Raw genomic sequence first — 24,775 nt, 5'->3', positions numbered from 1 at the left:
AGATCACCAGCATTGAGTTTAAACAGTGTTCTTGCCAACAGGATTCTTGGGGTACGTCTACATAGCAGCACTGATTCGACTAAGTTTTTCTGGAAGAGATTTTCTGGAATATCTTATTTCAAAATAACACCACTACACACAAAGGCCGCGTCTACATTAGCCCCCACCTTTCGGAAGGGGCATGGTAATGAGCGAGTTGGGAAGATGCTAATAAGGTGCTGCCATGAATATGCAGTGGCTCACTAGCAAAATGGTGGCCACATGCGATTCAAAAGCGTTGCCTTCAAATTGTGTACCACCCATGTAGAGCGGGGCCTTTTGAAAGGACCCTGGACTTCAAAAGCCCCTTCTTGCTAAAACCAAAGAGGAAGAAGGGGCTTTCAAAGTCTGGGGGGTCCTTTCAAAAGGTCTCTGTCCACATGCACAATTCAAACACACTGCTTTCGAATCATGCGTGGCTGCCATTATTCTAATGAGGCACTGCATATGCATGGAAGCACCTCGTTGGCATCTTCCCAACTCACTCATTACCACACCTCTTCCGAAAGGAGTGGGCTAGTGTAGACGTAGCCAAAATGTATTTTGAAATAGCCCTCAGCCAGTTTGAAATAGAGTGTCTACACACAATAGAGCCAATTTCAAAACAGAGCCATTGGACATACTATGGCTTATTTTGAAACAGGCTCTACTCCCATTCTACATAGCCCCTAGCTATAGCTATTTTGAACAAGGCATTATTCCTTGTGGAATGAGGTTTACCTACGTCAAATTAATCCAACCGCTCTTTCAAAATTATTTCAATATAGCGGCTGTGTTGTGTATACGCCAGGATAGTTTTTAAAAACACTTTCCTGTGTAGTCCTACTGTTAAGTTCATTGTAGATGGGGCGTTTCCCCTGGCCCACATCACTGGGTTGTAAAACTACTTTAAACACCGTGTTATGGCTACCATGATTGAATGTAGACACATACTTTGGGTTGAATGGACAGCTGCTGTACACTAAGCCCCAGTATACAGTACACAGCACTGACACCAGCAGACAGTCTGAGCCACCTGGGCAGGGGAGTGGTGGGCTTTGGGGAGATTTTTCCAGCAATGGTAAAGAATTCCAGAGAGAGCTAATAATACTCAAAGCTGGAGACAATAAATGTACCCTAATCCTGTCCACACACAAGGGAATGATGGATGACTCCATCTAGCAGGAGTGACATTACTCTTTCCCAGCCCTCTGTTTATCAGCTTCCCTTGCTCCTCTGAGCTGCAGTGAAAAGGGAGCTCCTGCGAAGCTGCATGGGGGTAAGGGGCAAATTGTCTGAATAAATCTTCCTTTCCCTGCACAGCATAACTGTTCTAGTGTTTGAAAGGACTCCATATCTGAACAGTAGGATGCAAAATTTGCGTCTTACTAAACAAAACCCTTGTGGCTGTCCGGGTTCTTTACTTGCAAATAATATTATTTTACCAATCCCAGAACTTGAGCAAAGGCTGCATACCCAATCTAGGCTGTGTCTACACGTGCGCGCTACTTCGAAATAGCGGTGCCAACTTCAAAATAGCGCCCGTCACGGCTACACGTGTTGGGCGCTATTTCGAAGTTGAAATCGACGTTAGGCGGTGAGACGTCGAAGCCGCTAACCCCATGAGGGGATGGGAATAGCGCCCAACTTCGAAGTTGAACGTCGAACTAGGGCACGTGTAGACAATCCGCGTCCCGCAACATTGAAATAGCGGGGTCCGCCATGGTGGCCATCAGCTGAGGGGTTGAGAGACGCTCTCTCTCCAGCCCCTGCGGGGCTCTATGGTCACCATGAGCAGCAGCCCTTAGCCCAGGGCTTCTGGCTGCTGCTGCTGCAGCTGGGGGTTCATGCTGCATGCACAGGGTCTGCAACCAGTTGTCAGCTCTGTGGATCTTGTGTTGTTTAGTGCAACTGTGTCTGGGAGGGGCCCTTTAAGGGAGCGGCTTGCTGTTGAGTCCGCCCTGTGACCCTGTCTGCAGCTGTTCCTGGCACCCTTATTTCGATGTGTGCTACTTTGGCGTGTAGACATTCCCTCGCAGCGCCTATTTCGATGTGGTGCTGCCCAACGTCGAAGTTGAACGTCGACGTTGCCAACCCTGGAGGACGTGTAGACGTTATTCATCGAAATAGACTATTTCGATGTCGCTACATCGAAATAAGCTACTTCGATGTAACGTGCACGTGTAGACGTAGCCCTAGTCATTCTGGTTTGCCAAAGAGAATTGAAACCTTTCGTTTCAAGTCAGGTTGACATTATCCTGTGCCCCTCAAGCAATGTCTTTTCTGGTTGAACAACCATGGTGCAGCACCTTAGTCATGTACAGAGCTCTGAAAATTTGTAGATACCTACTTTATATCGGCAAGTATCCATATCTGTGGATGTGGCTATCCGCAGCTCATTTTTGCGGATACAGATGCTGATACAAATTTTGTACCTAGAACCCTGCCAACTGGCAGATATCCACTTTATGTCTGCAGATATCCACATCCACAGATATGGATGCAGGCATCCACTGCTCATTTTTGCTGATGCAGATACAAATTCCGTATCTGCTCAAGGTTCTAGCCCTGTAGTACCTGAGGCGATGGTGTCCCAGAGAAGATGTTGTCCAGTCAGGGACCCCAGCCCATAGAGGTGCACAGGGGCATAAGCACCTGAACTACAATTCCCACAGCTGAACTGAAACTAAATATTTTCATATTTCTGACCAGATTTTTTTCAAAACTGCAGTCTCCATCTGCAAAATATTTCAGCAGGATATTCCTGAACAGCTCTCCATTGAAGACCATGAAGTGCTCAGCTGTTATGGTAATTTGGGCCACACAGATCGAAGTAAGATTTAAAAAAAAAAGGGGGAGAAATTGTGCCTTCATTTGTGTTTGCACCATGTTCCAAAAAGAAGGCACCCTGGGCAACAAATAAGATAGTAATAGATGCTGGATACATTCTCATCTCTCAAGGGGCCAGATTTGAGCACATTTAAAGAACCTTGCTCCGTAATGCCAATTCTGTAGTTAAACAGAGGATTATCATCTCCAGAGCTGTCAGCCCAGTGCCTTTCATGAACATTAAATTCACAAAAAAAAAAAATTAAAAACAATAAAGATGTGATACAAATGTAGCTGACACAAACTAAAAAAAAAAAATTGGTCTTGTGGCTGGCTGTAATGTGTTGCTGTTTGATGGTTCTCCTTACAATTAAGCTAAAGGGCCATAGGCACTGATAGCAATACCTTATTGTATAGAACATAAAGTATGCTATAAATATACCAGCATCACCAAAAAAATGCATACCCTTTTTTAGGGAGATTCAGTTTTACATACCTATTTTCTACATTCTTAGTGCTGGACAGTTAGAAAATGGTGTGGATTTTCTCCCTTCTCCAATATCCGAAGATGATATCCTCATCTCAAGCAGTAATAAAAACTGACTAATAATATATTACTTTGAATTGACACAGACTGCTTTTAATTGCTAATTAATATTAAAAGCGTGTTAACTTATGAATGCTTGCTACACCCTCTGAAAGATGCAATAGGAATACAATAATATCCATTATTAAGTGACTTGCAGCATGGTCAGAGGTAGAAATAGGAATTGAACCAAGAAGCCTATTGTATCCAAAATTCCAGCTTTAGCCAAGGACAGAAGGGCTACGTCTACACGTGCCCCAAACTTCGAAATGGCCATGCAAATGGCCATTTCGAAGTTTACTAATGAAGCGCTGAAATGCATATTCAGCGCTTCATTAGCATGCGGGCGGCAGCGGCGCTTCGAAATTGACACGCCTTGCCGCCGCGCGGCGCGTCCAGACGGGGCTCCTTTTCGAAAGGACGCCGCCTACTTCGAAGTCCCCTTATTCCCATGAGCTCCAATATGCATTTCAGCGCTTCATTAGTAAACTTCGAAATGGCCATTTGCATGGCCATTTCGAAGTTTGGGGCACGTGTAGACACAGCCAAGGGGGGAAAGCACCGAGAAAGTTACTTGAGTAAAAGTGCAGCTGATTGGAGGGGGTACTTAAGTACAAGGCACTGGTGTCCTTCTGGAAGACTACCTGAATAAAAATACACACACAAAAACACGTGTCGTGTTCATTGTACTCAAACACCCAGAAGTGAAAGCAGCTGCACTTTTACTCAAGTAACTTTTCGGGTACTTTTTTCTATCTCTGGCCAATGGCATTCAAGGTCTTTCCATGACTGACCATGCATTAATATTTTCTTCAGTGCTAAATTACTATTTAACACTGATAATGCCTAGAGTCCAAACAGAGTAGGCTCAATTGTACTAAGAATTTGTGCAATCCTATAGTAAATAACAATACCATGTCCAAACAGCTTACCTGGTACTAAAATAACATGTCTGAAACCAATAAACATGAGGCTAAACTCACTGCCGGATCTTCTGGAAATGCTGGGGCTATACTATATTTCACCACACAAACAGATAATCACTCCTTGGAATACTGGGTGGAAGGGAATAATTTACAATGTTAAGAGAAGTGTTAGGTGCCCCTGAGAATTTGAAAGTCAAATGTAAATGGTGTTTAAAACACTCCTTAAACCTGCAGAAAGGGTTAAAAATAGGTGCAGTTATTTTTAAAGACGTGATTTTGAAAAGCATGTTTTACCTTGAAAATAACATCTAGGCACCCCTACACTTGTAAAGACTGTTAAACTCTTCTCTGTTTAACCAGAATTTATATTTAATCCCAATAATTAATATACACCTTGTCACATTCATAATAATTAGCAAACCTGTTAAGAGCAATGGCAGCAGCAGAAATGGTGTCAAAGAAGAGCTTAGTTGTATTACTAATGTTACCACTAGAGTCATCTATCTGATCTTACCTGATCATCCACTTATTCTTGTACTGCCAAGGAGGCCCTCTTCTCCCTTAAGCCAGACAAATTACTATGACAAGCAGCAGATTTAGGGTAGTTGCCTTTCACAGATCACCTTAAGAATGCTATGGGTCATGTGTTGATAAACTACTTGCTTTAGTGATTTCTGTTGGCTTTGCCACAAACAAACTCTCTTGCTTCAAGACAAGTTCTTGGTGGGAGGGGGAAAGTTGTTTTTGTTTTTAAACACTCAATCTGTGCCATAAAAATTAAGACCATGTCAGACAAAGAAATCATTTTAATCAATTAAAAAAAAATCTGCTTGCCCTTGTCTCGGAAAGACATTAGAAAAGCGTCCTTCAATACATGCAGACTTCTTAAAGCAAGATCACCATGCTGATTAAAAAGGCCAATTTTAATAAATAAATCAGTTTTAAATTGCCTTATATTTTAATGGCATTCAATTCCATTTGAAGTTCCGCATTTTATGAGCGAAATGATCTGTAGTTAAAGACACCTAAAAATGTTAGGCATTTGGTCCAGTTTCCAAATTTGGGACCTGTAGTTAGATTCCCAAATTCTCATTTAGATTCCCAGATATGAGTGGCCTGATTTTCTTTTGAGCTACTGAGACACAAAGATGTTAACCACAGAAGTCAGATTTACAAGCAGAAGAATGTTTTAATAATCTGCAACTTAGAAACTAGTTGGTGATTTCAATTTTTTTTCTTACTTTGAATTATATTCACCATTGCCCGCAGAACGCAATTGGAAATGTTCAAGCCAAACCAATGTGGCTTGACAAAAATAAACTGGCGATGAAAACTAAAATCAGGGCAAATAATGAAACATGCTGTCACTTTAATTATAGACAAACTAGAGTATTTCTACATATTTTCCCACAATGGCATACAAACTCAGGGCAAAGGGTTCAAATGCAGGCAGTCACTGTCCTTAATTTGTCCAGCATCACTTATGAATTGCAAAAGTATGAGGTTAATACATAATATTGCACAGTACATCATAGATGTAAGTTACCTAATAAACAGACATGACAGAGTGCACTATGAATTGACAGCTATTTGGATTTTGAGCTTAACTTTTGTATGTTTAAGACAGACTTCTAAAACTACTTTAATATATCATTTTTGTAGTAGAATCTACAGACATGGGGAAACTTTGATACAAACTGAGCTGAATGAGGGAGGATGCTTTCGGGCTACTTTTTTACAACTATGCTTGAAAGACTGTTGAAGGAAAATTCAAAGCTTTGATGTTTCCATGAATTTTGAACAATGGTATATTAAAGGGTCTATTCACACACACACACACACACACACTTTGAAATATTTAGGGTGCTTACATGTGTGATGTACTGTGCAACATCATGTCAAGTGAGAACCTTCACATTTCACTCCTGACATGCAAAGATGATAGTGCTGATACGTAGCCCCTGCACATTCCAGCACGGCAATGGAAATGAGGGTTGTCCAAACATCTAACACACTGTGAATCAGCACATTGAAAGGGCTCGTTTTGAGGAATCTCCAATCCTACCTCTTGATAATCAGAAGAACATGCCTGACTGCGGGTACACGCCAACGCTTACTTACTTATTTTTATCATTATTAGTCACTACCAAGTCATAATTACTATTTATTATTTAAGTGCCTACAAGGAGCTCGTGAGCCAGAACAGATGCAAAATATCCTGTGCTAATGAGAAAATCAAAGCTTCTCTCATATTAGTAATTTCATACCATAGGATATCTTTATTTTTGCCAATAAGGGCAACAGTAATTAATACAGCAATATTTCCCTATTGTTCAAAATGAGTAAAGCAAGTCAAGCTACTCGAATCCTGGGAATTTGCTGCTCCAGCTCTCCCCTAACCAGCACAAAATACAATAAATACCATTGAAAAATTCCTGTTAAAGAGAAGCAGCTGCCAAATAAAATACAACCAATTGCCCATAAAAGGCCGTTTTCTGTTTATTCAGAGCTACAGTCACTGCTTTTCACAGAAAACACAGCAAGCTCTGTTCCATCATATTAAAATACATCCAATGTGTCTGTTGCATTGACCATCACACAGGGCCAAGCACACAGACTAATTTGTAAACTAACTAGTACAGCTTTGCATTTGTCCACATTTTATTGCAGCATAATCGTTTTGATAGCTACAGGTTGAACCACTCTCGTTTTGCACCCTCAGGACCCGACCAGTGCCAGACGAGAGAGTTTGCCGGATGATGGGAGGTCAATATTTTCTAGCAGATTACCAACAATTTCATACCTTACTGTGCTCTTAGGAGATATTTGGGGTAAATTAGAGCTAAATAATGGCACGGAACACTGAGAGAGGACTGGTGGCTGAAAACAAATGTTATGGGACCATGGGAAACTTGGCCACCCCCATGATAAGTGGTCATCCACTAAGTAAAATCATGCAAGATTACAGATGTTGCAGGAAGAGAGAGTTCTGGATTAAAGAGGTTCAACCTGTACTCCTATCTCTAAAAATTAACTAGCACCCTGCATGACTGGCTTCTTGCTTGTACCCTTTCGAAATGCAGCTTATGATATAACATATAAGCACAATGAATGCTTTCTTAATGTTAAAATAATCTTACATTTAAGTTGTTTTGCAATCTAGAAACTTTATGAAAAAGCTCATGCAATATGCCAGATTGACAGCCCTGGAATCTGAAAATGTACATAAATCCAGAGGATCATGTGTAATACAATGCCGGCATTTACTTCTTACATTACCAGCTCCTGGCTCTGATCTTCAACTATATATATTTTAATGTAAGATCAGAAATGTAAATGTAATAAAATATATTTTTAAAGATAGAAACTGCTATAAAGGCCAGCTCCGCTTAACTGAAAATTAAGGTACCGTTCATTCACCAGCTGCAAATGGAAACCAATTCCCTGACCATGCAAACCAATTCTCACTCACCACACAATTGGACCCAAATTTTTGAGAGCCAGGGGAGCTCTTATGCACCACCAAACACTGCTGTCCTATAAATAAATATTCCACGTGATGGGAATTTACTATCAACTAAAAGCACGTTTATGAAAAGCAATAGGTATCTCCTCGGTTTCAGCAAAAACCCAAAGCAAAATGGAATGAGCTGTATCTATGCTGCTCTGTCAATCAGCAAAAGCATTGCTCTCTCAGAAATAGATGATCAATTCAGGGCAAATGACCTGATCTGATACAATGAACCATCAGGGAAAATAATGTGTAAGAATAATTTGTTTTCTTTATTGTCTTGTCTTCAAAATGCTCAGCTGGAATCAGAGATGGGCCCAAGTTACACCATTTAAATCAGCTTTTGGCTCCAAACCTGCAGTCATTTGGATGGAATTTTGCATAGTGCTCTACTGATTTCCATGGTCTCTGCATGAGTCCACCTGTGTAACTCCCCGTGGAATGTCACCAGGCTATATTTCAACACCACTGAACTGCCTGAATGTTTGGATGCGGGCTCTTAGATCAGCCTTTTACAGAGAGGGGGTAAACTTTAAATTTCATATCAAAATAACTTCTCAGTTTCAAATATATTTGAACATGGGTCATAACCAGAAGCCAGGGCACAATCAAAATGCAACATGCATCAACAAAAGAAAATCTGAATGAAAATCTTGATATTTCATCTGGGGAAATTACTAGAACATAAACATGCATATCTGACTAAAAGAGCAACTAATAAATGTTCAGAAGCTGCTACCCTTTGCTCACGCTTGTTAGGGCCTTATTGTATCAGAAGCCCCATTAGGGGGTGGCCCTACATAGTTTCTGGGTTTGAATAAAATTAGGAGGAAATGAAAACTCAAAGACGGAAAAACTAGAGAACTCTGGGTCATGGACACAAGGCAGCTAGGAAACTTCAGCCTTATGTGGGATGTGAAAAAACTCATAAGAATGGCCAAAGGTCCCTCTAACCCAGTATCCTGTCCCCCAACAGTGGCCAATGCCAGATGCCCGAGAGGGAATGAACAGAGCAGGCAATCACCAAGTAATCCATCCACTGTCGCCCATTCCCAGCTTCTGATAAACAGGCTAGGGGCACCATTCCAACCCATCCTGGGTAATGGCCATTGATGGACCTATCCTGGCAGACACAATCCCAACATGCTAATAGATATAATGACAGCTCACACCCGACATAGCTACACACCATCTTCTATCACTATTGCTCCTTTGGGCCCTAGCTCAGCAAAGTACATCAGCATGTTCGCAACTTTACGCAAGGGATTAGGCCTACTGAAGAAAATGAGAAGCATCATGCTTAAAGTTATGCACATGCTTACTTTGATGAACCAGGTCTGCTTTTTCAGCAGAGGAGGGTAGCCAGTGGTCCTTTTTCTGCTGTTGGATGCCATCGTGTACTCATTTTCTGACACACACACACACACACACACACATACACGCTCAGTCCAGATTTTCAGATTCACATGGCAAATCACCTGACGCATGCATACAAGCCCCTATTTGAGCCCACGTGTAACTGGGCTGTATTTACATAAATATTCTCACATTTAAATATAATATATACCCATTCAGGTGTGATTAAATGAGTAATAAGATGCACACAGAGATACATGTGTGCGTGGCTTAGTCCGTATTGTAATTTAAAGTCCAGATGGGTGCTTCTGAAAGAAGCAAATCCATCTATTTTCATTTTCTAGTTATTGGAGCACAAAGAATCACATTTTTCAAAAGAGAAAATATGTATTCTCCTGTATTTTATATCCTCTAAAACAGTAAACACTGACACCACAATGATGGGTGGAACAGGAAGTCAATGGAAATGAGACAGATGAAGAACCTCTGGCCAATACCCATGGAAAGACCTTCTCTGACAGTTTCATTTCTGATGAGATCAATGGAAAGAATGGCATGGCCAGCTAATATCATGCCTTCACTTCCCTCCCATTTGCCTGGAGGTCCTGGTAAAACTATGAGGATGAAGAGGAGCAATGCTTGATGCAGTCTCTCCTTCCAATGAACACAGAATAGCATGGGTTAGCAAACGTAAACCCATTTAAAAAGAAAGAAAGAAAAAAAAATATTACACATACATATCTCATTTGTTTCCTGGTGGATACTTTGTCAGGTTTTAGCTTAAAGTGAATTTTTACAGCCTTAGGCTGATACAATCCCCCACACTTTGAAACTAGAAATTGTGATGTAACCTTAAGCCCATTTTGCAAACCTAGTCCCACTATAATACGCAAACACGTAAGGAAAATACACAGGCAGAGAGACACTCCTGGGGATAAAAACAGACTAGAAGAAAATGAGGGTCCTTTCTAATGAGATAGAAAGTGGCAGATGTAAAGATTTCATTCAACCCACAATCTCTTTTATGATAGGAATAAACTACTAAAACAGATTTAATCCGTTATAAAATCAGATTATGGGAAGCAGACAAAATCACAACTTTATTCAATATGCCATTTTATCCAGTGTGACTAATGCATTATTTGTATGAAGTTAAAGTGGAGCTTTGGAAAACTATGAAATAAATCAAATGCTCTACTTTATGTAATCTTAACAGACAGATCCCATTAGGATTCTACTATGCATAGCTGTTGGTTAAAATCATTGACCAGCATCCTTATAAATTAATCAACTGAGGTAATGCTGGCTTCACTGTCATCATTTGCTCCTAATCTACATTTAGAATTCACTTTAACTTTTCAAGCTCTTTGGAATAGGTTTATCAATCCTCTCTCCTTTGCTTCAGATATATGAGTAACAGTAAATTGTGTACAAAAGCCCTGATGTAATAGGACTGTATCATTTATGTCCTTTTCTTTCCATAGACAGAAGATATATTGACATTATATTATAATTACTTAGAAAGATGTTAATCTTAATCAAACACACCAGTCTGCCTCAGTTTGGATGAGACCTTTAATCATTTGCAGCTGAATTTGCAGTCACATTGTGCAAGCTTACACAAATGAGAATTACGAAAAAAACAAAGAAACCAAGGATAATTCTGGTTAAAATGCAGATAACAAAATCCACTTAAATTATGTATTTACATTAGAGGATTATTTTGATTGTAGGGTTCCCCATGTAATGAAATTTTGAGGAGTAAAGGGACTTCGAAAGAGCGTGGGCACTTCGAAGTACCCACGGCTGACCCGCAGCTACATGCAAGCTGGCACTTATAGCCTAATGAAGTGCTGCAGATGCACCGTTATTCATTAGTAATCTCCCAACACCTTAATAACCATGTCCCCTTTGAAGCTGGGGGTTAGTCTAGACACAGCCCATGAGACCCATCTCCATGCGTGATGATACAGAATTAGTTTCTAGTGAAGGGTTAGAAAATGGACTGTAGCCACACAGGCAGTACTAGCCTGATATGGGCTGAAGATGAATAAAGGAATGGGTATTCTTCTCCTCTAGCATCTATCATTTTATGCACTTGTTGCTGTCTAATAACATGGTCCATTCATGCACCCTTGTCTGAATGCAGACAGGAGCCTCCACACGTATATCTTCCCCTCCCCATATGGGGAACAAGATAGAGGGTCAACCACATCCACAGAAGCACTGCTCTCTTTCCTGGTGCTACAAATCAAACACGGATAGAGGATGCAGAATATGCAGGCTGTGGAGGTGGTTAGCCAGGGCAGTGACTGTAGCAATATCATTTTTTGCTCCAAGGTCTTCAGACACTATAACCCTCTCCATAATCTGCACCCAAAGGAAAGGAAACACTTTTTCTTCATAAAGAGAAAAGGAAGATACAACAGGGAAAGAATGAAGCTCAGTTCTGATGGCGCTTTGAGGGGTAAGGGTGCAAGAGCAGAAGGTGGGCTGCCAGGAATCTACTGATGATGAAGAACGGATGAACAAGTCCAAATATCTGAGACTCATCAGAGTCCGTTCAAGTGAATGGAGAATTTCCATCATTTTCAACAGCCTTTGTATCAGCCCCTTAGTTCAATTCCACTGACCTAAATGCAACTGCACCATGAAGATATTTATGTTTAAATATGCCCTTGATGACCTTCCCTGTTACCTTAAAATAATATTCTTGGTTTCTGCCAAAATGCTCTAAAAAAACGTTAGCTTTAAATTTACAATTATGCTGTACTAAAATAGTCAATTGAAATTGCATCTTTAAATTTCCAAACTTTTCCCACTCTTTCAGGACACACACAAAGACCACAGAATCACCTGCAGCATCTTTTCCTTAGAATTTTGTGGGGAAAGTATCACACGTGTGTCATTTACTTCAGTGCTGGTGGCACATAAAAAGCTTTCATAAAAGAGAGGTGGCAAGAAAGAATTTTCTTGCCTTAAAAAGTTGCCACCATTCACTGTCCAAGTTAGTGCAGGACACACAAAATATTTATATCAGGTATATTATACGGTCGGTGTATTCAGCTACATTTTCTCTTATCTCATCCTTCTTCCTGGGATACATTCCCTTTGTTCTGCATTCTTCCTTCTGTTTTATAAGCTGCATTATTACTGGCAGCTCTTCTGCGTAGATACCTATTTGCCCCACACCATAATATTTCAGCACTGCATAAACGTTCTCCAAAAACACATCTGTGCAGTGGCTGCATAAGCCACACAGTGGCTCTATTTCTATTTCAACTCTATTTCTCGGTCTACCACTGGCCACCTGTGTGACCTTAAAGAAAGTTTTTTTCATAGCTCTGTGCCTCAGTTACCCTAATTTGTATATATGGGACCATAATCATTACTGTTTTTGGAAAGCACTTGGAGAGCTACTGTTGGAAGCTGCAATATAATAATTAAATATTATCATTCCATCTTACAGACAGGAAACAGAGTGAGAGAAGGATTAAATTACTTGTCTCAAAGTCACACATTATTGAGTTTGAGGCCACGATTAATTGAATTCACATTTTCTGAGTCTCAGAACAATATCCTAGCCTAGCCACAAGACCACCCTTCCCTACAACACACACACACACATGCATGCACAATCTCCTCTTCAAAGGCTAAGTGATGGGCCTTTTGTGATATCCTGAAACACAAAGGCATGAAAATCAAAGCTGCTTTTAGCACAAATATAAGCTCCAATTACTATTTTCCAGTCAGAAAGAAAAAGACGCACAAAAGTGGTCAACATAGAGCATATGCACTATGCATATGCACAGCCGTGTCTACACGTGCACGCTACTTTGAAGTAGCGGCACTAACTTCGAAATAGCGCCCGTCATGGCTACACGTGTTGGGCGCTATTTCGATGTTAACATCGACGTTAGGCGGCGAGACGTCGAAGCCGCTAACCCCATGAGGGGATGGGAATAGTGCCCTACTTCAAAGTTGAACATCGAAGTAGGGCACATGTAGCCAATCTGCGTCCCGCAACATCAAAATAGTGGGGTCCGCCATGGCGGCCATCAGCTGAGGGGTTGAGAGACGCTCTCTCTCCAGCCCCTGCGGGGCTCTATGGTCACCGTGGGCAGCAGCCCTTAGCCCAGGGCTTCTGGCTGCTGCTGCTGCAGCTGGGGATCCATGCTGCATGCACAGGGTCTGCAACCAGTTGTCAGCTCTGTGGATCTTGTGCTGTTTAGTGCAAGTGTGTCTGGGAGGGGCCCTTTAAGGGAGTGGCTTGCTGTTGAGTCCTCCCTGTAACCCCGTCTGCAGCTGTGCCTGGCACCCTTATTTCGATGTGTGCTACTTTGGCGTGTAGACGTTCCCTCGCAGCACCTATTTCGATGTGGTGCTGCGCAACATCGATGTTGAACGTTGATGTTGCCAGCCCTGGAGGATGTGTAGACGTTATTCATTGAAATAGCCTATTTTGATGTCGCTACATCGAAATAAGCTACTTCGATGTAGGCTTCACGTGTAGACGTAGCCCATATGCGCTATATCCTATAGAAGTTCTGAGGTCCAGTCCATTTCCATTACAATCAATTGAAAGACACCTATTGTCTATAATGGAATTGGTTCGGGACCCTTACACATTAGTTTGAATGCTTACAGATAGAGAAACTCATTTCTAACCACTGCACCTGTCAGGAAACATCAGCAAGAACTTTTGTTATTGCATCAAATTAAAGACACTGATAGAAAAATTCCTAGTATTAAGAACAAGAAGCCAAGATTTTCAGAGGTGATGAATGGTTTTGTTGCCCACCTTGAGACAATGGGGGCTGACTTTCAGAAAATGCTGCAATCAGAGCCCCTCAAAGCTCTCAAGTCTCTCAAATTGAGCCCTCAGAAAATAGAAGGATCTATAACTACAGGTTGAACCTCTCTAGTCCAGCATTCTCAGGACCTGGCTGGTGGCAAACCAGAGAATTTTCCGAACCATGGAAGGTCAACATTGTCTAGCAGCATTCCAAACCCTTCCACCACATAATGCGGTTTTAGAAGACATTAGGGCTGCGTCTGTGCTAGCAAGCTCTTTCGAAAGATTTTTCAAAAGAAGGGGGCTCTTTTGAAATATCCCAAGGAGCGTCTACACACAAAAAGTATTATTTTGAAAGTAAATCAAAAGAATGCGGTGCTCCTTTCGAAACTGCTCTTCCTTTCCCATTTCAGGAAGAGCACCCCCTTTCGAAGGCTTCTTTTGAAAGAAAACTTGTGTAGATGCTCTGCAGGCCCTTTTTTCGGAAAGAGCAGTCCTCATAGGGCCTGATTTTTTGATCCCTGGCCCGTTCTTTCATAAGAGTGGAGACTGTGAGGACAGTCTCCTTCGAAAGAGCAGATCATTCTTTTGATCCACCTTTTTGTGCATGGACACGCTCTTTTGAAAGTTCTTTCAGAAGAGATCTTCTGGAAAAGCTTCTTTCAAAGGATCTCTGGAGTGTAGATGGAGCCTAGGTGTAAATTAGAGCTGAACAACAGCACAGAACACTGAGAGCCAGGACTGGTGGCTGAAACAAACTTTATGGGACTGCAGGAAACATGGCCACACCCATGATAAATGTTGTCTGGCTAACTGAAATCATGCCAGACCATGGATGTTGCCAGACAAGAGAGTGCTGGACTATAGATGTTCAACCTCTAGTCATGTTTGAAAAATCTGGACTACCATATTCTCAAATACACAACACTAATGAAAGTGACAGAAATACACAATTGCCATATTCCTTCAGCATTCCAGTTTCCCCTGTGGTATGACTCTCAAAAATAAATGGGAAACTGCAAATCTCATCACAATTTAAACTGGTCTGGTTTTTATCTTTAAAGGAACTGCATTTTAAAGGATTTTTTTCTATTGTTATTTTTGTCTGATAGTAAAGAAATGACCCAGGTCACTGATGCAGTAAATGGTAAGGAATGTCTCTAAGGCTACGTCTACACGAGAAGGTTTTGCCAATTAGTAACTGCACATCTTACAGAGCTGAAGGGGACCTTGAGAGATCATCAGGTTCAGTCCCCTGTGCTCATAGACTGTCCTGTCACAGACTGGTTTTTTTTTTTCAATCTATTTGCCCCAGGCCCCTAAACAGCCCCCTCAAGGACTGAGCTCACAACTGTGGGTTTAGCAAGTCAAGGCTCTAACCACTGAGCTGTCCCTCACCCTGTCAATAAATAAACCTGACAACTAAATATCCAGCTAGCTAAGCCAGACCACCAATATTACCAGACCAGAGAGTTCCAGACAAGAAAGGTTCTACACATATTCTATATGGAAACGTTCCATTTATAGAAAACTGACATCATCATGTCTTTACTATGAACTGTGTGCTACTACAGGTTGAACCTCTTTAGTCTGGCACTCTTTGGACCAGCAACATCTGTGGTCCAGTATGATTTTAGTTAGCCAGATGTCCATTTATCATGGGTGTGGCCAAGTTTCCCATGGTCCCATAAAGTACCAGGTATACCCACAACTATACCCACAACTATATACAAATTGCTATAATGTTTGCCAATGGAACAATTGAGTGACTTCTTAAACTCTTTTTCTCTACCCCATTTCTTTCTTTGCTCTGTGTTAGCACTCCTCCCCTACACAAACACTGACCATGTGTCTACAGGTGCCCCTCCCTTTCGAAAGGGGCATGTTAATGAGTGGGCTCGAAAGATGCTAATGAGGTGCTGCAATGAATATGCAGTGCCTCATTAGCATAATGGCAGGGGATCCTTTCAGATGGTCCCATCTCCACGGGCGGCGCGTGATTCGAAAAGCTGCACTTTCGAATCACTGCGGCCTCCATTATGCTAATGAGGTGCTGCATATTCATTGCAGCACCTCATTAGCATCTCTTGAACCTGCTCATTAACATGCCCCTCTCAAAAGGAAGGGGCACGTATGGACCAGTCTGAGGCTATGTACATTCCTCTTTCAAAAGAGGAATGCAAAGAAGGGAAATTGAAAATGCAAATGAAGTGATATTTACAAATCTTGTGCTTCATTTGCATAAGCTTGTCTGATCGCATTTTTGGAAAAGATTTTTTTTAAGAAACTGCAGTGTAGATGGGGTTCCTTCAAAAAAAAAACAACCCTTTTTCAAAAGAACCCTTACTCGTGAAGAAATGAGGTATAAGGTTTCTTTGGAAAAAGAGGTGGTTTTTTTTTCAAAAGAACCTCATCTACACTGCTTTTTTTTAAAAAAAAAATCACTTCTGAAATCACAATCAGAAGAGATTATGCAAATGAAGCGCAAGATCTGTAAAACAGCACTTGCTGATTTGTATTTTTGATTTCCTTCATTTGCATTCCTTTTTCTAAAGAGAAATGTAGTATAGACATAGCCTTCATGAGTGGCATTCATGCCTCAGAGTAAGTGCCAGGTAACATGGTGGCACCTAAGTCACAGATCAGTTTCAATCATTGGCCTTTGTTGCAAACTAACCACAATATACAGATTGTACCCAATGCAACACTCCTCCTGTCATCGAAGATACTATCAGCCTCTAGCTGCAAGATGGTCCTCAATGATTTTTAAAATATAATCCATAGATATATACTAGTAGGTCAGATCAGATACGGAAAGAAATTCAGCTAGTGAATGTCAACCTTTCAGTGGAGCACGGTATGTCAGTCTTCGGACATGTACATACAAATCTAATTAAAATAATATAAAGTTTTACAGAAGAAGGGATGAATCGCTAGACTCAAACCGTCATAATTCATGGTGTGCATCTGCTATGTCTTAAGCTGCAAAGCAGCCTCTTCCTGATCAAATGTAATGTGCAGTAGTTGGAAAGTTAACAGAGGAAAGTACTGGTTCTCTCTCATGTCTGCTTTCTACCTCCAGGTTATTTTTCAGCACTGCTAGCTGAACCCTGTAAGCCTGTTCTGTTCTGGGTAGTTTTTAAGGATGCAATAAGTCTCACTGAAATCAACGGGCAACTCAAAGAAGTAGGCACTGTACTTTCTGTAGGTTGAACCTCTCTAGTCTGACGCCCTTGGGACTAACCTGTGCCAAATGAGAGAATCTGCTGACCCCATGGGGGGGGGGTCAGTATTTTCTAGCAGGATTACCAACACTTTCACTGCTTACTGGGCTCTTAGAGGACATTTAGGGTAAATCACAGCTAAATAACAACACAGAACACTAAGCCAGGACTGGTGGCTTTAAACAAACTTTATGGGACCATGGGACACTTGGCCACACCCATGATAAGTGGTCATCCAGCTAACTAAGATCATACCAGACTATGAATGTTCCCAGACGAGAGTGTTGGACTAGAGAAATTCAGTCTGTACTGTTTTAAATTACCACTCGCTAGCATAGTATTTTCCAGAGCAGAAAACATAGATCACTGCCCACAAACTCGATTTAACAGTATAAACTTAATAATAAATACTTTGTAATTTCTGTGCACATCTTTAGCTTGTATTCTGTGTGACTACAATGTAATGCATATACCTTCTGCTACCTTTAGGCTATTAGTTCACCATATTAAAAAAAGTTCTATGAAATGGAGCTGAAAATCTTGCTGATGTGATCCAACATTACTTTTTCTCCTCTCCATCTTATGTCATCCTTTTATTTCTACTTTTCTCCATTAGCCAGTAGATCATTAGGACAGAGGGTTCATGTACAGAGATATTAAAACAAATTAAACAACTGTTTTGATTACTAAGCACCAGTGAAGAAAGATTCTTTGAATTTAAAAGCATCTGTCCCTTCAGGTCATTGCTGTGAAACTATAACTATTTTACAAGAAGCTTGGTTGTGGTAGCTGGATATGCTATAGGATTTGCTCCCTCTCACATTGAATGTGCAGAGGTTTTTAAATTTCAGAAAAACTAAAGATGCCGCAAAATTTCAGATTTCATCATTAATTAAAACTGGTTCTCCGGGGTTTTTCCTGGCTTGTATTTTTTATACATTTTACTTTTTAAAACCACAGTTTAGAGAATTGGGTTTTTAAAAAATGTTTTTTAAATTAAATTAAGCAGAACTCAGCATTGATTTCCAGGGGGCTTTTCACACACTTAGAGACAGGCACGTGCTGAAGTACCTGGCTGAAGCAGAGCCTTAGACAGATGATCAGCATTTCATGAGATCTGTTTTTTTGGCTACAATAGGGCCTAATCTACTGTCCATAGAAACTAATGGAAGCCTCTCCACTAAGTTCAGTGGATATAGATCAAATCCATCATGAGAAAAACAAAAAGGTAGGTTTGATTGTTTACAGATTAGACGTGCATAATGGGGATGTAAAAACCGAAATCCTGCAATGCCTCTACACCTAAAACTTCCAGCTATTTTAACTGAAACGTCACATACAGCAGTTTTATAGGATTGGATCTATACAGATGTTTATTACATGCTTCCCATTGTGGTATAAGAGACAAGTCTTGAGAACTCTTGTGGCGTATTCTAAATCAATTTACTTAAGAAGTTGTTCCTTTTGAAGTTTTAAGATTTGCATTGGTTCTGACTGCCAGTCATGCGTGCAACCCTGACAAACAAGCCATAGAACTGAAGAAAAACGACACACATTAGCCACAACATTAAAATATTGCACCAGCTTCATCCAGCAAGCAAACAAAGACGTGTTTCTTTGGATGTCTCCGGACTCATCGAGGTACAGTTCAATACTCAAGCACATGCTTAACTTTAAACACATAAGTAATCGCAATGATTTATTATGATTACTCATGTGCTTAAAATTAACCCCATATTTAAATATCTGCCTGAATCAGGGCCCAAGTGCAATTGTTCAGTCTTGGAGTTAAATTTCTGTCCCATTTAAGTCCATGGGAGTTTCGCTACTGATTTCAACATAGCCAGATTTGGTCCTTCAAGTACAGGAACTACGCTCATTATGTCATCCAAAGGACTGAAGAGCTGCGCAGGAGTTCAGAGAAGTGAAGACCACATGTGTCAGTTTGAATTTAACAGATCCTTCTGTATATTTATTTAAATGGATACGTTACAAAATGTCACATTTTCCAATCAAATCATGTATTTAAATTCCAGGTTGAAGTGACATTCTTTGTCACAGACACAGCAGGCGCAAGCAGTAGTTGATAGATCCCATTAGAAGGGCTTGCATGGTAAAAATCATTTTTGTTTCAGAAAAAACCCAAACTTAACAACCTAATTTGCTTCCATGTGCAAGGTGTACAAATGCCTTGGAGTTCTGTTTGGCTTTGGAAGGGCTGAATCATTTTTTGAAGTCGTTCTTCTCGATCCAGATTTGTCTCTTGTAAAAGTTGTTAAATTCTTGAATGACTCATCAGCAAAACAATTCACATGTTGTTAAACTGATTTCTCAAATGTGATCATAATTACGCCTCGTCTGATGGATGCAAGTTCAAGGTTTACACGGGGCCACATTCTTATGCCAGGAGAGAATTTTAGTAAGTCAGAAAGTGCAAGATGTGTCCCAAAGCATATTTCTGGACTCTGCCAGCTGCTTGTTTTGACAGCTTCCAATCCCCATCACCCACCTACCAAACTGCCACAATTCATCCACTTACATTTTCCAATCAAATTGAAATTGAAACATTTTCGAAAGAATGACTGTGGGATGTCTCTAACAGAAATGTAGAAAACAAACGAAATGCAACTGCAATATTTCTAGCAGAAAAAAAAAAAGAAGATTGTATCTTTCCATTCAGCGCTTTTTTTTCTCCTGTTCAGACTCCCACAAAAATCATCCTCAGACATAAAAGGATCTATCTACTCCATTTCACACATTCCCATAAGAAACTGCTTCAACATTCAGAAATGTGTTTTATTTAACATGTTACTAAAGTCCTCTCTATACAGAACCATCACTAAGAAGGTCTTCTGTGGCAGCAAATGGCAATAAATAAATAATAAAAAACACCCTCCTCTCCACACACACCCCCTCACTCCCAAAAGTCACAGGCTGAGACCGAAACAGTTCATCTTTGTATGGACAGCAGGATCACCCCCTCCAGGTTGAGGAAATATGTTGAAAGTGCATGTTGCTGTGGCATGGAGTATGTTTTCGCATTCATACAGCAGAGAAACCTGGCCCACAGATGGCCTGTTCTCAGCTTTGTCAGCCACAAACAGACCTTTGAACTTTCTATTTATATAACAGTTTAGTGAGTTTAAGCCTCTTCCTGTATAACTGGCAGTTTGCTGGTTTTGCTGTAATTAGGCTACTTGTGATACAGAAAATAAAAAGTTAAAAAAAAATGTTCATTCTCTGCAGCATGAAGTCTTCTCTTATCTGAACCACCAGCTATTGCTACCTGCTGATTTTATTTCCTTATGCAGCATTATGTACCTGATTGTGTATTTTTCCTTCCTACACAATATTTCCTCTTCTTACATTGGTACTCTTGAAGGACTGAAGGATTTAAAATATAAGCAGCAATGAGTAGAATCAGTGTATCTCTTTGTTATACTTGGTGTGGTTCTATATTCTGGTTCTATATTCTGGGATTACTGGGTTGGGATTTTTTTTAGTTTTTGTTTGATAGCAGTTGATTAATGGCATCGCCTTCTTCAATAAGCAGGTTCAAATGTAGCCACGTGGTCCCAGGACACTTCAAGATTTCATTTACTTGGTTACCACAGACGAGTGTAGAAAATGATTTAAAAGATGAAATTTGATTTTTAAGAGCAAATGGTCTCCTTGGTGCACACAGCCAGTCAAGCTTTTCATTATCTCTCTCTCCCTTCCTTTCTCCTCTCATAGAATGGCACACATTAAATACAAACCCAGGTGAACATAGCATATTCATTGAGGAATCTTAACAGACCTGAGCTTTGGCCAGAGTTTAGATCCATTAAAGGAGGGTGCAGGGGGGGTTGTTTTCTTCTTCTCCTAGTTCTGAAATCTGGTGTGATATCCTCTGGGACACTACTGACCTTCCACTGCACATTTCATTAACTCTGAAGCACATTTTTTTTAAATAAAAATAACCACAAGAACCCAACAACTAAATTCTTTATTAAATTCCACAAAAATGCCTCACGAGTAGGCTCCTGTGAAGACTCCAAGGGAGGAGACTGATGGTCTGATTCTCCAGTTTTTATCCAGGTAAGTCTCCCATTGATTGTGCTGAGTGCCACCAGTGAATTTAAGAACCTGTCCCCTGGCAGCACACTTTACAGCTTTTGACAGTTCTTGATAGCGAGCTGAGAAGTCACTATGGAAAGATGCCTCCCATGGAGGGAAAATGAAACTACAAACAGCATTTTCTGGGATACTTCAAAATATTTTAGAGCCATTTGCTGATAAAATGATGTTCAGTGGTAGATTCATAACCTTCAAACCTCTATGAGTACTGCTACATACATATGACCATTCAAACTACTGTCAGTCTGCATATGTCATAACTTAATGCCAGTCCTCTGTCATATTTGCATGCCCACTTTGTTTAGATACATAGTTTACAGACTCACACACACATTTTGGATCTGATTATGCCATTTGCTAGCCCAAAACTCCAGCTGAGATCAATCAAAATTTTCAGAGTAGGAGGAATGCAGGACTGGACCCCTATCAGCCTTATAAACAATTATGAAACATTTTATTTTAGGGAAGGCAAATGTATTTAAAAAGGGAAGGAGAAGCACTGCTTTAGCATGTGTATAAGAACATCTACTAGACTATTGTGTGTGATATATACATAGAGTATTGTAAATATTGAGATAACTTTTTGCATGTTTACATACATACACTACAGCGTGTGCACAAGTGAGAAAGCTGTATGTAAGTATTTTGATGGGCCACATCCCGCTCTCCTTTTTCACACAGTGGAACTATTTTCCCGAGAAAGGCAAGTGATAATATGTTAAACTATAGTCATGTATATAATACATACAATTATGCACATGTATATAATGTTGCATATATGCATTAATGTGTGCATATGCAAATACATACACACAACTGATTACAGGCTAAATCCGGTTGGTTTTACTGCTGCAAGTAAATCCAGTGAGAGAAAGAGAGAGCTTGTATTTGTGTGTATATCTCATGCACAAATACGTTATGCATATACACATAAGTGGGCCAAATTCAGCCTGCCCTACTCATGTAAGTGATCCAACTGAGTACATGATATGTAATAAATAGAGTTTGTGCAGCTACGGAAACACAGCCGTAAAGCAGAACATGTGTTACAGTCCGCTGAGCTAAGAACATTTGATTTCTTTTTAAAACAATAATTTTCGCTATAAGAAATTAAGTGAATGACAACCATAGTAAGAGGGAAAGTGTATTAATATTTTATGCAAAGACGGAGACACAAGAGTTTCCCTCCTTGCAAGGCACATCATTAAATGTACATAAGACTATATTCAGATAAAAATAAGTTATTAAACATTCAACACTCAATATCTGTAATGTACTTAGTATTTGAACTATACCCACATATTCAGTTCTAACAGCTTCTATTAATGATGTTATCCACACCATAAATTAAGCAAATGGTATGCAAATACTATTTGAATAGTAATACAGTGGTTATCAGTTGCCTGCTAAATAAATTAGTACAGCAGAGTAAAGCTAGTGTGCAGAGCATAATATTTAATTGAGCACTAATTTTATTGTGATTATTAGTTTTAAATAACAGCAGCATGGTTATTAAACGATATAACACATAAAGAAATGGTTTATGCAGAGCTGGTAAAACACAGCTCAAGATCCAAAATGCCTGCTAGCAGATTAATATTGATATAGCATAATTTATGATTTCAAGGATTTACTTCTAAATTGCTGTAAAATAAAACGTGACAGGTATTTGAGTCCTGATTATCTTGGCTTTTCAACCAGAGCAGCTACAATATGTTTGGCAAAATGATAGCTGTTAGCTAAAGATATGCTCTTTTTCACAGGCATTGCTTAAAAATATCAACAAACTGAGCCCTTTTGCAGATTATGCAGTGTGCCTATACATACCCATGTCTGTATGGCATTTAGAGATGAGGGCTGCAAACACAGTATTTTATTCTCTTCCTTGTTGGCAAGCTGCATGCTAGCCTAACTACATGTAATCAGCCAGTAACCAATTGTGAACTCTATCAGACATGGTAAGAAAAAGCAACTAATTTGTTCTGAGTGAAGAGAAAAATAAAACATTATGTATACCATAACAAATACAACAAAATCACCTTCTTATTAAGACTATGAGAAGCAACAAAAGTTAAATACTCCACAAACAGCAACTTTTCTGCTACTGGTCACCCACCGAAAAATTCCTCAACATTCACTCTTTTGCAACAAGTTTGAAATGCTTTAGATACATGCACCAACCTTCCCAAGGTGAGTGCCCGTTTGCACAGCAGCAAAACCTAACACCCCTGCAGCCCCCCGCTCCGCTCCCCAAAAGTCAGAACTGTTATCATATGACACCTGGGATTGATCTGCCCTCTTCCAAGACTAACTTCAACAATCATGATCTACCATGCACAAGCCAACAAAATAAAAAATAAAGCATGCATATTTAAAGTGTGCCATCCACCCAGAACTCCAGTGGCATTGCTCATGAGGAGGGGAAATATGGTTAGACAGCAGGAAACATTAGATAAGCCGCAATCTTGGATTTTTAATTGCCCGGGTGGGTTTCTGCTGGGTTTTAAATGTTCCAACGCCTGGCCACCCCCCCCCCCACCCCAGTCCCCCGCCCCTTGATGCAAGGCAAGGCTGGCGTGCCCCTGCCAGGGAAAGGCATGCACAACGGCTAATGAATAAAACCCAACGGGAGCAGGGGGATGGGGAGGCAGGGCTTTTCTCCCTAACCTCAGTGAATTGCAACCCCCGCCCCCGCCCCGGCTCAGCTGGGCTCCTACAACTTGGATCACCAGCAGGATTTAAATGTGGGGGGCGGGGGTGAACCCGGTGCATGACAGCCCCACACCCCCGGCACGACCCCGCCACGATCGGTAGGTGGCTGTAGCAAGAGAGCCGGAGCTTTCCCCCCACCCCCTGCCCCCCGACAAAGGCTCCCGGACCGCGGGGGAGCCGAGCCCAGACGCAGCCGAAGACAATCCGAACCTACCACTGCTGCTCCAAGTCCCAGTCCCGGAAAAAGTCGAATAGATCCATCGCGCGCTGCTGGGGGAGACGGGGAGCTGCTGCCCCGCTGCCCTGCCCGCCCCAGCCTGGCTAGCAGTGGCCGGGCAGCAATTGCATAAGGTGCCTTCTCCTCCCCCGCCCCCCACCCGCCCCCCCCTGCTCGCCCCGAGCCGGGCTGGAGGCTTCTCGCCCAGGGCAGGAGCCGCGGCTGCTCGCTCCGGCCGCCGCCAGCAGCCTGGCTGGCTGGGAGAGGCAGGCACAGCACCAGCAGCGGCGGCACAGCATCACACACACACCACAAGGGGCGGAGCCTGGGCAGCCCGAAGCCACGACATGGAGCCGGCCCATTATCTTCGCGGGGATCGGGCGGAGGCTGACAAGCAGCCTCCCCTACGGGCTCCTCCGCCTCTCGCTCCATCAGCTGGGGGAGCGGGGAGGCCGGAGGGTTGCTCTTGGCAGGCTTTGTGG

At 41.3% G+C, this 24,775-nt stretch overlaps 1 protein-coding gene across 4 annotated transcripts in view; it reads right to left on the bottom strand.

Moving 5' to 3' along the window:
• AFF2 (ALF transcription elongation factor 2) overlaps positions 1-24,409 on the bottom strand; it is a 474,637-nt gene extending 450,228 nt beyond the window's left edge. For all 4 annotated transcript variants that reach the window (XR_012647252.1, XR_012647253.1, XM_075007493.1 and 1 more), the window contains exon 1: positions 24,291-24,409. Coding sequence is in view for 2 of the 4 variants with exons in the window: in XM_075007493.1 (XP_074863594.1) it covers positions 24,291-24,337 (47 nt within the window). In the remaining 2 variants the exon portion in view is untranslated. The remainder of the gene's footprint in view (positions 1-24,290) is intronic.
• Between the last annotated feature and the right edge of the window lie 366 nt (positions 24,410-24,775).

Source organism: Carettochelys insculpta, chromosome 13 (genome assembly GCF_033958435.1).
Source record: "Carettochelys insculpta isolate YL-2023 chromosome 13, ASM3395843v1, whole genome shotgun sequence".
NCBI classification, from domain to species: domain Eukaryota; kingdom Metazoa; phylum Chordata; order Testudines; family Carettochelyidae; genus Carettochelys; species Carettochelys insculpta.
The sequence above is the reverse complement of the archived record's forward strand: the minus strand, read 5'-3'. Positions and strand labels throughout refer to the sequence as shown.